The sequence below is a fragment of the Caretta caretta genome, chromosome 1, assembly GCF_965140235.1.
Source record: "Caretta caretta isolate rCarCar2 chromosome 1, rCarCar1.hap1, whole genome shotgun sequence".
Classification (NCBI taxonomy): Eukaryota; Metazoa; Chordata; order Testudines; family Cheloniidae; genus Caretta; species Caretta caretta.
The window spans coordinates 6,882,918-6,898,644 of NC_134206.1; the positions used below are offsets into that span (position 1 = coordinate 6,882,918).

General features: G+C 47.7%; 1 protein-coding gene across 1 annotated transcript; it reads left to right on the forward strand.

The window, feature by feature from the left end:
* Positions 1-14,515: 14,515 nt before the first annotated feature.
* LOC125644367 (olfactory receptor 51G2-like) lies at positions 14,516-15,451 on the forward strand. Its single transcript, XM_048868265.2, has one exon. The coding sequence runs from the start codon at positions 14,516-14,518 to the stop codon at positions 15,449-15,451; it is 936 nt and encodes a 311-aa protein (XP_048724222.2).
* Positions 15,452-15,727: the final 276 nt, after the last annotated feature.

Consider the following 15,727-nt stretch of genomic DNA (forward strand, 5'->3'; position numbering starts at 1 on the left):
TTCTGCAACGCAACACGGCTCACCTCTCCTCTGCTCGCCTGACTAGGTATGAACTTTTGCTGCTTTCAGCCTCACATATCACTATTAAGCGCTGCTCCCGGTTAAACCCTGCTACCCTCCTTCCTTTACCTAGTGATGGTGAACCCCATGACTGCCTTGCAACTGTCTCCGCTATCACTGTCCCGCGCCCCGACCTTTCAGCTGTACCTCTCCCTAACTCTGACCTGGTATTATTCACTGATGGGTCCTGTTATAGAAATGACCAAGGCCACCTTCTTGCAGGGTATGCTGTGGTCTCTCTCTCTGAGACCATAGAAGCTGTGCCCTTACCCTCTGTGACCTCTGCCCAGGTGGCTGAACTGATTGCTCTAACCCGTGCCTGCTTTCTAGCCGAGGGGCTCTCTGCCACTATTTTTACTGATTCTCGGTATGCCTTTGTGGTTGTGCATGACTTTGGCACCCTCTGGCAGGCTCGAGGTTTTCTTACCTCTACTGGTACCCCTATCAAGAATGGCCCCTACATTGCCGCCCTCCTGTATGCAGTTTTACTACCGTCTGCCTTGGCAATTGTTAAGTGTACTGGCCACCCAGCGGCAGACACTGAGGTGGCAAAAGGTAATGCACTTGCTGATGCTGCTGCAAAACATGCCGCCACTATAAAACCTTCACCAGAAGCGTTTCTTGGTCCCCTCTCTGTCTCTGTAACACCACCATCCCTGTCTCATCTCGCTCAGCTCCAGGATTCTGCCCCAGAAACAGAGAAAGACTCCTGGAGTGCTTTGGGTTGCTCTTTGCATTCCGATTCCCTTTGGCGATCGCCCACCAGTACCTTTGTAGCCCCCCTCTCACTCTACCCATCTCTAGCCGCCCTGCTACATGGTGTTTCGCATGTTGGTAAGGAGGGGATGGTCTCTGCTATGAGTAAGGCGGGGTGGTGGGCTCCCCATTTCAGCTCCTTTGCAACCCGCCACTGTGCCGCTTGTGTTACTTGTCAAAGCCACAGTGTAGGCAAATCTGTAAAAGTAACACAAGGGTTCCGGGGTTTGCCGCAAGCACCTTTCCTACACTGGCAACTTGATTTTGTATAAATGCCAAAGTGTCAGAAATATTAATTCATTTTAGTTATAATATGTCTGTTTTCAGGTTGGATTGAAGCCTTTCCCTGTCGCAAAGCTGATTCATTGTCCGTTGCAAAATGTTTGTTAAACCACATTATCCCTACCAAGGGAATTCCTGCCACTTTGTCTAGTGACCGGGGAACACATTTTACTGGAAAAATTGTTCAACATCTAAACCAGGTATTACATGTCACCCACCTGTTGCACTGCCCTTACCATCCACAGAGTGCAGGGGCAGTGGAAAGGCGAAATGGTGTGCTTAAAAATAAGCTGGCAAAAATCTGTAGTTCCACAGGGTCAAACTCGCCAGCTGCTTTACCACTGGCCCTTATGGAAATTCGGTAATCCCCATCCCAGAGACACAAATTGAGTCCATTTGAAATCATCATGGGACGCCCTATGCGAACAATGGCTACTATTACCCCAGCCCCAGACCTAAACCTAACTCACAGCACGCTCCTCCAGTACTGCAAAGGGTTAATGCAAGCTGTGAGCTCCTTCCATTCGCAGGTGCGAGCAGCTTGGCCGAGGGAACCCACCTCTGCTGCCTGTCACACTCTTGAGCCTGGTGATTGGGTCTACCTGCGGCACCACCTTCGGAAGCACGCCTTGGAACCCCGGTGGAAGGGTCCATACCAGGTACTGCTCACCACCCAGACAGCAGTGAAATTATCCGGCATCGCTGCATGGATCCACGCCTCACAGTGTAAGCCAGTGCCACCTCAAGGGGACCAAGCACCTCTGCAAGACCACGCAGAACCAGCTTCAATCCCAGAAGACAAAGAGGAACAGCCTGCAATACCTTACAATCTGCGCTCTCGTAAGGGTTGCCAGAAGCAGAGGGTAAGCAGACAGCAGGACCCAACAAACAAGAAGCAGTAGTGAGCCTAGCGCCTGCTGCCTGGTGGACGTAAAACCGTGACTGGGGTTCCCTCGAAAGGGGTTGTCGGAACCAGAAAGGGTCCTGCTTCCAACATGTGTCCTTTGAGAAGCTTAATCCTCAGCTACTGTGTCCTGAGGGTCTGGGGAATCCAGAGTGACAGTGACAACTCTTTCATCCAACAACAGGTGCAGACAGCCCAGATCCTGAATATTTCTAATTGCTGGGTCTGCAGCCACATCCCAGCTCACTCACAAGCTAGTATCCCCACCATGGTAATCCCTTTGAATTCCTCAGAGCTTGCTGGAGAACCCTATTGTCATAAATATAAAGGGAAGGGTAAACCCCTTTGAAATCCCTCCTGGCCAGGGGAAAGCTCCTCTCACCTGTAAAGGGTTAAGAAGCTAAAGGTAACCTCGCTGGCACCTAACCAAAATGACCAATGAGGAGACAAGATACTTTCAAAAGCTGGGAGGAGGGAGAGAAACAAAGGGTCTGGGTCTGTCTGTATGCTGGTCTTTGCCAGGGACAGAACAGGAATGGAGTCTTAGAACTTTTAGTAAGTAATCTAGCTAGGTATGTGTTAGATTATGATTTCTTTAAATGGCTGAGAAAAGAATTGTGCTGAATAGAATAACTATTTCTGTCTGTGCATCTTTTTTGTAACTTAAGGTTTTGCCTAGAGGGGTTCTCTATGTTTTTGAATCTAATTACCCTGTAAGATATCTACCATCCTGATTTTACAGGGGGGATTTCTTTATTTCTATTTACTTCTATTTTTTATTAAAAGTCTTCTTGTAAAAACTGAATGCTTTTTCATTGTTCTCAGATCCAAGGGTTTGGGTCAGTGGTCACCTATGCAAATTGGTGAGGCTTTTTATCCAACATTTCCCAGGAAAGGGGGGGTGCAAGTGTTGGGAGGATTGTTCATTGCCCTTAAGATCCAAGGGTCTGGGTCTGTAGTCACCTAGGCAAATTGGTGAGGCTTTTTACCAAACCTTGTCCAGGAAGTGGGGTGCAAGGTTTTGGGAAGTATTTTGGGGGGAAGGACGCGTCCAAACAGCTCTTCCCCAGTAACCAGTATTAGTTTGGTGGTGGTAGCGGGCATTCCAAGGATAACGGGTGTAATATTTGTACCTTGGGGAAGTTTTGACCTAAGCTGGTAAAGATAAGCTTAGGAGGTTTTCATGCAGGTCCCCACATCTGTACCCTAGAGTTCAGAGTGGGGGAGGAACCTTGACACCTATCCACTTAAAAGGACATGGAAGGAAAATGACACTTGGGGGCTGGGAAAAACATATGTTCCTAAACTTATAAGTGTGGTGAAAGGAAAGGGCCACTGGTGCTGGGTGTGTAATGGGACAGGGTTGAATCTAGGGAGGAGCAGCTGTCTCCAATACATCGTGTCCCATGGTGTATGGGACTATTTAAACAAGATTGGAGAATGGCAAACCGGGTATGGAAAGATAAACTTCCTCTCAACCTGGGACCAAACCAAAGATTCAATCTCTTGCTCCCCCTACAGCCTCCCTGAGAAAAACAGCACCATCTACAAATGTCCTGTGAATGCTACCTCTTCTCCCAGTGAAAATCATCCTGTGCCCTTTGGGGGATACTATTCCTCCTTTGTAAATTTCCAATTGATTTCTTGTTGTATCCAAAACTGCACAAGACACACCATCCATCAGGTTACCCCTAACCAGAGTGCTAATCTAATGTTGTTGAATGTCACTAGTGAAAGTAATGAAAAAAAGATTGATGTATGGAATCCACGAAGTCATTGGTCATGGGCGTAGCCTTGACCAAAAGGGGGAATTGTGGAAGTATAACACTGTATAAGTATAACGTTGTATAAGGGGACATGCTGGATACATTGTATATGAGAGGGCATGCCAAAACATGTTACTAAGTATCTGAGGGAGCACACGTAGGGACAGGTAGCTTTTGAATGGAGAAGCAATTAAGATAGAGCCAGCACATCTAAGAAGCAGGCATCAGAATGGAAGGTGTGAAGGGCAATTAGTTAAGTTAACTGGAAGCTGTTAAAGGAGATTGTTAAGGGTGGCAGGTAATTGAAGATACGTGACTGGTCTCAGGGATCTCGAAGGGTGGTGACTAAAATCTTTTTCTTCTTTTGTCTGTAACTTCTCTGTAACTTGTTCTCCAGCAAGCTGTATAAATTAAGAGACACAAGCCCCACTCAGGGGGCTCACTTCTAAATGTATTAGCAGAGCAGCTTTGCTAATAAAACAGAGTGGTCTGATAACTTGTGAGTCTGAGTCAAACTTTGACACTAGTGACCTGGGAGTCAAAAAACACAGGCCACAGCCATCTATTCCATCCTGGACCCTTACATCTGAGACAAATAGACACAAATCTGACATCAGGAAGCATAACATTCCAAAACCAGAAGGAGAACACTTCAACCTCTCTGGCCACTCAGTAAAACATTTCAGGGTGGGAATTTTGCAACAGAAAAGCTTGAAAAACAGACTCCAACGAGAAACTGCTGAGCTTGAATTAATGTGCAAACTAGATACCATGAACTTGAGTTTGAATAGAGATGGGAGTGGCTGGGTCATTACACATATTGAATCAATTTCCTTAAGTATCCTCACACCTTCTTGTCAACTGTCGAAATGGGCCATCTTGATTATCACTACAAAAGTTTTTTTCTCCTGCTGCTAATAGCTCATCTTAACTAATTAGCCTCTCACAGGTCGTATGGTGACTTCCAACTTATCTGTATGTATATATCTCTATATCTTATTATATGTTCCATTCTATGCATCCGATGAAGTGACCTGTAGCCCATGAAAGCTTATGCTCTCATAAATTTGTTAGTCTCTAAGGTGCCACAAGTACTCCTGTTCTTTTTTCTGAGAAGACATGAGCAACTGATCTCCACTTTGTAAAGAGAGGCCCAGATGGGGTCGAAGGCCCAGAGCAAGGGGAGAGGGGCTGGTGAGGGAGGAGAGCGCAGTTGGGAAAGGAAACCAAGGCCGGAAGCAGCATTTACAAAGTGATGCTGTTCATGGGGAGCCAGGGGAGCAATGGGATGTTGGCCCATAAAGAGCCGTATCGGTGGCTACCCCAAACTCAGAATTCCTGTTGATACAGTCAGTAAAGAGAAGGGACGTGGATGTTGTTTCCCGTTACACCTGGCCTTTCCCTGTCCTGTCTCTGCCTAAACATCCAGGGGCCATGACAAAAGCTGCAGAGCTCTTCTGTTGTCGCAGTCCTGGCCCTTCCTGAACACTCTGGTTGCTGTATGATTCATGGGGCTGCACCAGCTGTGGACAGGGATTACTACTTGGGCAGAGACACCCACCCTTCCCCGACGCCTTCAGCCAGATTCTTGTGTCTCAGTGGTGTCAGAGACCTGATTAACACAGGAGCCCCACGAGAACCCATTCAGTCATCCCCTCCCCTACTGATGTCTCTGCACACTGCACACCCACTGAGCCCTCTTCCCACAGAGGCAGAGCAGAACTATTTGTGTGAGTGAGGGTCTGAGACACACGAGTCCTGCCAAGAGACTCAGGCCCAGATTCCCTCCCCTTCCCCCAATTTGTCCTGCCCCAGCTGATTGGAAAGTGGTGGAAATGCATCTCAACTACCCCAGAGAGGCACGGCTAGCTCCTATCCCAGCCTAGCTCATGCCGTTTAGGGTGACCACCTAGTCAAAAGGTAAAAGCAAGACACATGAAGGAGTCCTGCCATCCTGTGACCCTGCCCCTACCCTTCTTCTCCTCCCTGAGGCTCCACCCACTCCTCCTCCTCTTCCTCTAAGGTCTTTGCTCCATCTCTCCCCCCAGAAGGCTTCATGCTCTCCTCCTCCTCTTCTCCTTGAGGGCCTGCCTCCTGGTCTTCCTGAAAGCGAGAGCTAAGCTGTGTTCAGAGCCACCCAGGGATCCTGGCCCACCGTGGGGAACCACGGACCCGCTATCTGCCCTTGGCATTGGGGGGCAAGAGGAGGAGCAGGAGCAGGGGCCCAAAAACAGCCCCCATCCCATGACCCTGTCTCCCCACAGGTAGCAAAATGGAGTTTAGTGTCATGTGGTCTGATCACATGCCTTTGCATTCCCTGCTGAGTCATAGCTTCCATTATCCATAGGCTGTCTGGAGAAGTCTCAGGAGGGCTTTTCTCAGGTAGGGGATAAGCTTTTCCTGGGGTCTATTATTTCCCCAATGCACCAACAACCAGAATAGGCCCTTCATAACCAGCTGTCTTGACTGTAAGTATTTTGCCGAGTGTGTGTCAGCCTGGTGTAGCTACACAGTTAAATAGTCAATATTCATAACTTCAGATGCAAAACTAAAAAATGCGTAGACGTGGGATCATCATATTCTGCCAATCAGAACTTTTCCATAGACACCTCACAGGACCCGTTTGGTACAGGATGCGTTATAACTATGTCATAATCACATCACAATGATGATGATGGGGAAAGTGTCACAGAAGCCTCCTCAGCTGCCCTGGAACCTTCATGGCACATGTAAAAAGGTCAAGTTCCTCAAGAAGAGACAACGTGGTAGCAGACGGGGCGGGGGAGGGTACTGGGTTGCAGTCACAGGGGCGAGGGAGGCTCAGTCTTGTCCAGGAGCGGGGGCTCTTGGAAGCCATTACCACCCAGAGGAGGTCAGCCCAGCCCTCAGGCTGCTCTAAACTCCACTGAGGCAGGGGGAGAACAGGCCAGCGAATCAAACCTCTCTAACTGGCTCCGTGCCTTCCCTGCTCTCTGCAGCCCAGGGGGGAGCTCTGCTGGCGCAGCAGACAATCCAGCCGGGCCTGTCACCATTCAGGAGTCTGGAAGGCTGGTCCTGTGGTCTGGGCATGGCTCTGCAATGCCATGCAAGAGAACGGGGTTTGATTCCCTTACTGTGGGCAAGCCGTTGGCTGTCTGAGCCTCTGCTCAGGTTCATACTAGCCCTGTCCTGTCTCACAGCGGAGGCAGGAGGATAAATACATTTAAGGTGCTCAGGTACTCTGAGACCCAAAGATCAGGGTACTGTCAGGGTTCCACAGAGCAACACCTCAGATATTTGTGTATAAAAGGCCTCTTACCACAGCCTCCTGTGACAGCTGGCTTCTGGGAAGCCCTGTAACTCCAGACCCTTGGTGTCTGTGGCAGATGTGGGGATGCTTGGGGCTGACAGTGTGGGGTAGTTATCGGATCTCTGAGGGGAGCGATGGAGTGTCACAGGGATGCCGGGAGTTCCAGCACAGTCACGGGACCAGTGTTTGCAAGCCATTGAGGCCGAATCGGTCTAACAGCCAAACAATGGAGCAAGTGCCACTGGGACCTCATCTTAGATATTTTGCTGTGAGAAAACAGTCTCAGGGCAAAGGTCAGCTCACCCCTTGGCCCTGAAACATGGACATGGCTGAGCACTATGGTGCCTGGGCCCAGGCTCACACAGGTTGCACCAAGGGTTGCTTTCACGAGAATGGAGTAAACAGATGGGAAGATGCTCTCAGAGACACAGGGAAAGTAGGATGTGTCCCAAGAGCTCCTTGGTTTCCCTAAAGAATGTAAATGGGCCATTTTCTCCAATGCTTTGTGCTGTTTGCTAATCAACCTACTAGTTTTAAGGAGGGTGGGGGTGACTCTATAGCTCTGGGTCACACGCATCCCAAACGGAAGAGACTGAGGTGTCCAATCAGATCTGCTTAGTGATAAGCGTTTAGCACAGATGGGGTATTGTTCCAAGCTCAAAAAGTGGGACAATTGTAAGACTCCCCCCAAGACAGGAAAGGACCTGGTTGAGAGGGTGCAGAGATGACATATCCCAGTTTTATTGTGGCAGTCCTGATTTTTCTTGGCCAGTGTCTATCCTTGTTGAGTGCCTGTCAGCATTCAAAGGAGCAACTTGTTCAAGTTGCAGCCAAGGTACAATCCACTCAAGACAATGATTCATAGCTCTGGTCTACACTAAGAATTTAGGTGGGATTGAGCAACATTAAATCAGTTTGGCCCTGCACCCGTTCACACTACAAAACCATTTTTTTCTGACTTTAAGGGCTCTTAAAACTGGTTTCTGCACTCCTCCCCAACGAGTGGTTTAGCACTGAAATCGACCTTGCTGGGTCCAATTTGGGGAAGTGTGGACGCAATTTGACAGTATTGGCCTCCGGGAGCTATCCCAGAGTGCTCCATTGTCACCGATCCGCACAGCACTCTCAACTCAGATGCACTGGCCAAGTAGACAGGAAAAGCCCCGCAAACTTTTGAATTTCATTTCCTGTTTGGCCAGTGTGGCAAGCTGATCAGCACAGGTGACTATGCAGTCCCAGAATCACAAAAGAGCTCCAGCATGGACCGAACAGAAGGTACTGGATCTGATTGCTCTATGGGGAGATGAATCCGTGCTAAAACTCCATTCTAAAAGACGAAATGACAAAATGACAAAATATTTGAAAAATTCTCCAAGGGCATGAAGGACAGAGGCTAGAACAGGGACCCACAGCAGTGCCGTGTAAAACTTAAGGAGCTCAGGCAAGCCTACCAAAGAACCAGAAAGGCAAAGGGCTGCTCCGGGTCAGAGCCCCAGACATGTCGCTTCTATGATGAGCTGCATGCCATTCTAGGGAGTGCCCCTCCAGCTACCCCAGCCCTGTGCGTGGACTCCGTCAATGGACTCTCACACAACAGGGATGCAGATTTTGGGGACGAGGAAGATGATGATGGGGAGGAGGTTGAAGCACAGTAAGCAAGCGGAGAAACCATTTTCCCCGACAGCCAGGAACTGTTTCATCTCCATCCCAGAGGCTATCAAAGATTAGAAGCTGAAATAAACCGCACTCTTGATGAAATGTTCTCTGAGCTCTTGCAGGCCTCCCAAGCTGAAAGAACTCAGCACAATGCCTTGAGGGAGACAATGTCAGAGTCCAGGAAAGCACAAATCAACGCGAGGACAGGAGGGACAAGTGAGAGGAGAGATGGCATCAGCGTGATGAGAGGAGGCAGGATGCAATGCTGAGGCTACTGGAGGATCAAACTAATATGTTCTGGCATATGAATGAGGTGCAGGAAAGGCAGCAGGAGCACAGACCACCGCTTCAGCCCCTGTGTAACCAACTGCCCTGCTCCCCAAGTTCCATACCCACCTCACCCAGACGCCCAAGAACATGGTGGAGAGTCCTCCGGACACCCAACCACTCCACCCCAGAGGACTGCCCAAGCGACAGAAAGCTGGCATTCAATAAGTTTTGAAGTGCAGTGTCGCCTTGTCCTTCAGTCCTCCCCTAGCGACAGATTTGGCCTCCTGCCATTGGCCATGATGGGAGTTAAAGTTGGTGTACAGTAAGTCAAGCAGCTGAGGCTCCCTGTTGGCCAAGAGGCCCCCAGGGGAAGGTGCCAGCAGGCTTCATAAAGGGAGATGCCTCCCGTTCTGAACAGATACTGCCTGCAGCCTGTGCAGCCTTGCCAATGACTCCTTGTCGTTTAGGGTGAAGACCTCTAGTGTCAGCGGCTCCTCTTCTAGCAGGAATTGGGTACGTTGGCAGGTTTCACTGTCTTTAAAATGCAAAGCGAACGGGAAAGGCTGGAAGGTGTTTCCATTGGCAGGTGTTCTGTTCAGCAGCAGAGGACTCAGCAGGGCTGTTAGGGGTCACTCAGTGATGGGGCTGGAGGGCAGGCAGCACTAGGTAGCTTGGAAACCCCTCCCCCACATCTGCGCATGCTGGGTGGTGGGTTGTTTCAAGCTACACAGAAATCTGACATTCAAAGTGAGCTCGGACTGTTAAAATCCTGATGCTCCACGTCCGGATTTTTCAAGGGGTCATGTTTCTAGAGGTGCAGTGTGCTGTGGGCTATAACGGGGTTGAAAAAAGAACTAGATAAGTTCATGGAGGACAGGTCCATCAATGGCTATTAGCAGGTTGGGCAGGGATGGTGTCCCTGGTCTCCGTTTGCCAGAAGCTGGGAATGAGTGACAGGGGATGGATCACTTGGTGATTCCCTGTTCTGGTCATTCCCTCTGCGGCACCTGGCGTTGGCCACTGTCAGAAGACGGGACACTGGGCTAGATGGAGCTTTGGTCTGACCCAGTATGGCTGTTCCTATTTTTATGTTCTTATGGGCCCAATCCTGCCAGTGTTTGAGCGAGATGAGACCCCATGGAATATCAGTGACTAGTTCACAAATCACCTCAGGTACATTTGCTGCTGGAAATTTATTCAGCAAAAGCATTTTCAAAGGTTTTATTCTCTGGCTCGATTGTGAAAGCAGGAATTGAGAGCTGCGTTGTTCTATAGTAAGAGGTCTGATATGGCATGTATCTTTTACCTGACTGGCTGAGGGCTCCAATGTTTCTGCCCTGTAGATACCCCTCAGAGCTGCAGGGATACTGGCATCTCCACCCCCTCTCTGGCCTCTGAGTGCCAGACATCAGACCTTGTAGTTTTCCCTCTCCTGGGCTGGAATCCCGTGATCCTCCCACTCTCAGGCTGGGCTCTGGGCTACCACACACTGCGGGTCCACTTGGCTGGCCCTGCAGGTCTGAGTGCGTTTGGCACCTGTGGCTCTTCCCTCTGGGAGTCTGTGACCAGTGGTGAGAGGAGTGACCAGCCAGCCTTCTTGCCCCCAAATACTGTTTGATCTGAAGAGAAGGAAGAAAGTGTAACATGGGAGAATAAGAGGTTTTTTCAAACGATGGTCTGTACACGTCTCTGAGTCCAAGCCCTCCCACTCTGTTGGAGACCCAGGCAGGCTGAGAGCCTTTAGACTTCCCCAGCCGTGTCTGTGCCTTTCAGCCTGAAGAGCTTCTGAGCAACAGCTGCCCCACCTCTGGACAGACTCCCAGTGCTGGCAAAACAAGCTGTGTAACGTGGCTGGAGCCTGGAAATAGGCTCTTCCCAGCTTGTAGCTCCCGTGTTGTCTCTCAGCCTCCCTGAAGTGCTCACTGGGGTGTGGCTTTTCTTGAGCTGTTGCTTCTCTTCCTGCTTCTTTTTTAGCAGCCTGCTTCTAAACTAAGATGAGCCGGACGAGTTTCTCCTAATATAGGTGGAGCACAAACATCCCAATACTTAACCCAATACAGCTCTACAGCAAACATCCCCAGAACTGGGTTTAACCCACACATTCATTATGGCAGCTCAGCTCCATAGATGTCACAGTGCCGTTCCCAGTGCTCCGCATTTTATGAATACAGGACACAGGCAGCCAGAGAGCAATAGGCTACTTTCCTGTGGGAAATGAGGTTCCATTTCCATGAATACTCATGCACTTGACTTTGAAATCCATGTCCGGCAAGCTCTCATCATGGCTGAATCACAGGTGCTGGGGTTACCTGGTGCTAGTGAGTGAGAGCTCAAGGAATGAATATTTTCTATAGCAATCCCAATGCTTGTTCCTACTCGGAACGGGCTACAGACTGACAGAACAGAAGCTGAGGAGACCCAGTCAGCTATAAACCCAGCGACAGAGGAGCGACTAGACTTTTGTTTGCTGACAAGGGACTGAATGAGGGCCAAGATGATGTCATCTTTTCAGGTTCTGAAGAAATCCAGATGACATAAACTCGGTTTTAAGTCCCACTCTAACCTGAGAAAACATCTCGGAAAGCAGATCAGAGGGGAAAGAATGGGTTGGCATGAGTGTACTAAAGTACAGGTATGCAAATGGAATGCCAAAACTTTTCATCATAATACAAATATTACAAACCGAAGTTTCATAACATGCATGTCTAGCCAAAGCTGGCAGTAGAGTTGTTGGAATCGCTATAGGAAGGAGCACTGGTAACAGTTGTGGAAGAAATTATCTGATAAGTTTTTGTGATGCCCCTATTGCAGGATAATTGTATGTGGGAAAGGGTCATCTTAGTGGGTGGCCAACAGGGAATATGGCAGCAAAAGAGTATCTGAAGGCCCCTGATTATCCAACTACTTCCACTTAAATTTCCCCTAACCGCAATAAGTCTGTTATAACCCATGGCTTACTGTTAACCGCACTTGGACTATGATTTACCCTCAAAACTGGATTAAACTGGAAAAATTATGTATCATTGTATTATGTATGATTTTGTCCTTACAAGGCATTGTTGGAAGGGTTTGTGGAAAAGTACCCATGCAGAAGAGTATTGTTTGAAAATGCCACCGAAAACCCTGGATAAGTCTGTTAAAGTGTATGGAAAACAGAGCAGCTTCCCACCCTGTGTGGGGCTATGCTGACTCTCCTGCTCACATAAAATAAAAAAGCCTCAGGCAATTCTGATTCCTAAAACAAAGTGTGGTTCATTTTCCATGACACAGTTAATGGCCTTTGTTTTAGAAACTATTTCAGAAGTATTCCACATCCTGGTTGCAATGGGTTTGTGCTATTAATTGTTTTGTTCAGTGAACCATCTTACGATACTGTCTCCTAGTAACTGACAAGAAGCTGTTTCTAACACATACATTAAGGTCCTGCATTCATTCACTCTGCAAGACTTGTGCAAGGCTTTCCAAACAGCCCTGAGAGTACAGAACCGCTGGCCTGTGTTACTGCAAAGAGCAGAGCCGAGGTGCAGCAAAGGGGAGTGCAATGGAGGTTGTACATAATTTACGCCCATCAACTGTTACCCACTCATGGCTGAAGTAACTTGCACACTCAGCTGGATATTAGTGCACAACTCGTGTTTGCATTATTCACCCATTTGTGAAGCCAACCCTTCCCCCCAGCTGAAGTAACTGTCAGTCTTATCTTTTAACTTGCCTGATATCCACAGATCCTTGCACGGGGAGACGATGCAGTTCCTGTGAGGGTGAAGAGAATCTTGTTGGATGATTGAATTCTCTGGAATCAGTCAATGCTGACCAGGCAAAGCACTTCAATTTCTCTTGGAGGGATTCTTGAGAGTCAGGGTGTATCACAAAGAGCATTTGGTAAGGGAGAGTTAACAGAGTTCGGTTCTGATCGCATTTACACATATATATCTGGAGTGATGCAGTTGAAGTCACTGTCATTGAATTCAGAACCTGGCCCTGCGAATTGATCCCATGTGCTACAAAGAGGCAGTGGCAGAATTTTTACTCTGAGGAGTTGTCATAAACATATAGCTGAGAGTAACCTAGAATTCCTCCTTACCTGTAAGGGGTTAAGAAGCTCAAATAACCTGGTTGGCACCTGAGCAAAAAGATCAATGGGGAAAGAAGATATTTTCAATTCGGGGTGGGGGGAGGAGGAAGGCTTTGTTTGTGGTCTGTGTTGTGTGTTCTCTAGGGAAGCGGAGAAGCATCAGGTCAGAAAACTGCTTCTCCTAAAGTCATCTTAAAATGAGTCTCAGTATTGCAAAAAGAGTAAGTAAATAAGGCAAGGCATGTTAGATTATCTTTTGTTTTTAGCTTGTGAATTTTCCCTATGCTTAGAGGGAGATTTATCCCTGTTTTCTGTAACTTTAAAGTTTGACCAAGAGGGGAATCCTCTGTGTTTTGAATCTGATTACCCTGTAAAGTTACCTTCCACCCTGATTTTACAGAGGTGCTTCTTTTACTTCTTTATAATAATGTTCTGTTTTTGAAGAATCTGGTTTACCTATTTGGTTGGTAGATTATTCTCAAGGCTCCCCAGGAAAGGGGGTGAAAGGACTTGGGGGGATATTTTAAGGAAACAGGAACTCCAAGTGATCCTTTTCCTGAATCTTTCTCTAACTCACTTGGTGGTGGCAGCAGCACCCATCCAAGGACAAGGAATGATTTGTGTCTTGGGGAAGCGTTTAACATAAGCTGGTAGAAAAAAGGTTCGGGGGTCCTTCATGTGGGTCCCCAGATCTGTACCCTAGAGTTCAGAGTAGCATGGGAACCTTGACAGGAGTGGAGAAAGTGAAAAAGAATGTATATAATGAGGCAATGAAACACATTTACAAATAGCTTCAATGGAGGACAGATAATACAACGACCGCTTTCACCATGCACTTGCAATGTGTTTATGCATGTGTCATGATACAATGGGTCACACTCAGAAGTGAAGGGCCAGAAAGGGTGTCTATGTGAAAGTTACAACTGTAAAATCACAGTTATCAAATAGGCTGCGGAACTCCCAGCCACAAGATATCATTGGGGATCAGAGCATAGTAGGATTGAAAGAGGGACTGGATGCTTCTCGGGGTAATTGGAAAAAAACAATTTCATTAGTGAGCAATTTAAAAAAAAAAAGGCTTGGAAGGGCTCTAAACCCTCCTGATTTATACCACAAAATATGGCTAACTTGTGGGTGTCAGGGGGAAACTTTCCCTGGGCGCTGGTTATCCCATAGCTCCCTATTGCAGGGTTTCTTCCACCTGCCTCTGAAGCTTCTGGAACTGGCCACTGGATAGTGCACTAGATGGACTCAGGTCTGATCCAGTCTGGCAGTGCCTATCTTCCTATTAATGGTGTAAATCCAAGAGTATGTTTTGCTGATCTTTTTTGAACTCCTGGGAGTCTCTAGACTTGCACTCAGACTAGAAAGATGTCTAGTTAAATATCAGCTAGTCTCCTGTTCTTTTTCCTTTCAGGAAGGAACGCTGAAAACTCCTTGAACCTGCCCAGTCCATTATGTCAGCTGTCAATGATACCAAGTTCCAATTTACAATTTTCCTTCTCACCGGAATACCTGGAAAGGAAGATGTCTATCTCTGGATCTCTATCCCCTTCTGCTTAATGTATGTTATTTCAATAGTAGGAAATTCAGTCATTCTGTTCATTATAAAAACAGATCCAAGCCTCCATGAGCCCATGTATATTTTCCTTTCCATGTTGTCTATCACAGACCTTGGCTTATCGATATCCACCATACCGACGATACTGGGCATGTTCTTGTTTAACTCTAGGGAGATCAGCCTTGATGCCTGTTTTGCCCAGCTGTTCTTCATCCACTTGCTTCAAAGTATGGAATCCTCCTTCCTCTTGTTGATGGCCTTTGACCGCTTCATTGCAATCTGTAACCCACTGAGATATGCCTCCATCTTAACTCCATGGAGGTTATCCAAAATGGGACTGCTGTGTGTGCTAAGAGGGATAGTCGTAGTATTACCACTCCCTTTTCTGCTGAAACGGTTCCAATACTGTCAAACTAATATTCTCTCCCATTCCTACTGTGTACATCAGGAAGTCATGAACCTGGCTTGTTCGGATATCACAGTCAACAATGTCTATGGCTTGTCTACTCTACTCTTAACCATTGGGTTGGACTCATTGCTCATCTTCCTCTCTTATGTGATGATCTTCAAAACAGTGCTGAATGTCGTGTCCCATGTGGAGTGTCTCAGGGCCTTGAACACCTGCGTTTCCCACCTCTGTGCCGTCCTGCTCTTCTACCTACCAGAGATCGGCTTGTCTGTGATACACAGATTTGGGAATAGCTCTTCTCAGTTGCTTCAGTTTGTCCTGGGCTACTTCTATCTGCTGGTCCCACCCCTAATGAACCCCATTGTGTACAGCGTGAAAAGCAAACAACTTCGTGCAAGGATAATCAGGGTGTTCAACAACTGAAGGGTCAGTTCCTCCCGCTGCTCCCATACTAGTGACCTGGGAGTGAAAAAACACAGGCCACAGCCATCTATTCCTTCCTGGACTCTTACATCTGAGACAAAGGGACACAAATCTGACATCAGGAATCATAACATTCAGCAACCGGAAGGAGAACACTTCAACCTCTCTGGCCACTCAGTAAAAGATTTAAGGGTGGGAATTTTGCAACAGAAAAGCTTGAAAAACAGACTCCGACGAGAAACTGCTGACCTTGAATTAATGTGCAAACTAGATACC

Excerpts from the sequence above, each read along its gene's own strand:
- LOC125644367 (XM_048868265.2), top strand. The coding sequence starts at position 14,516 with ATGTCAGCTGTCAATGATACCAAGTTCCAATTTACAATTTTCCTTCTC.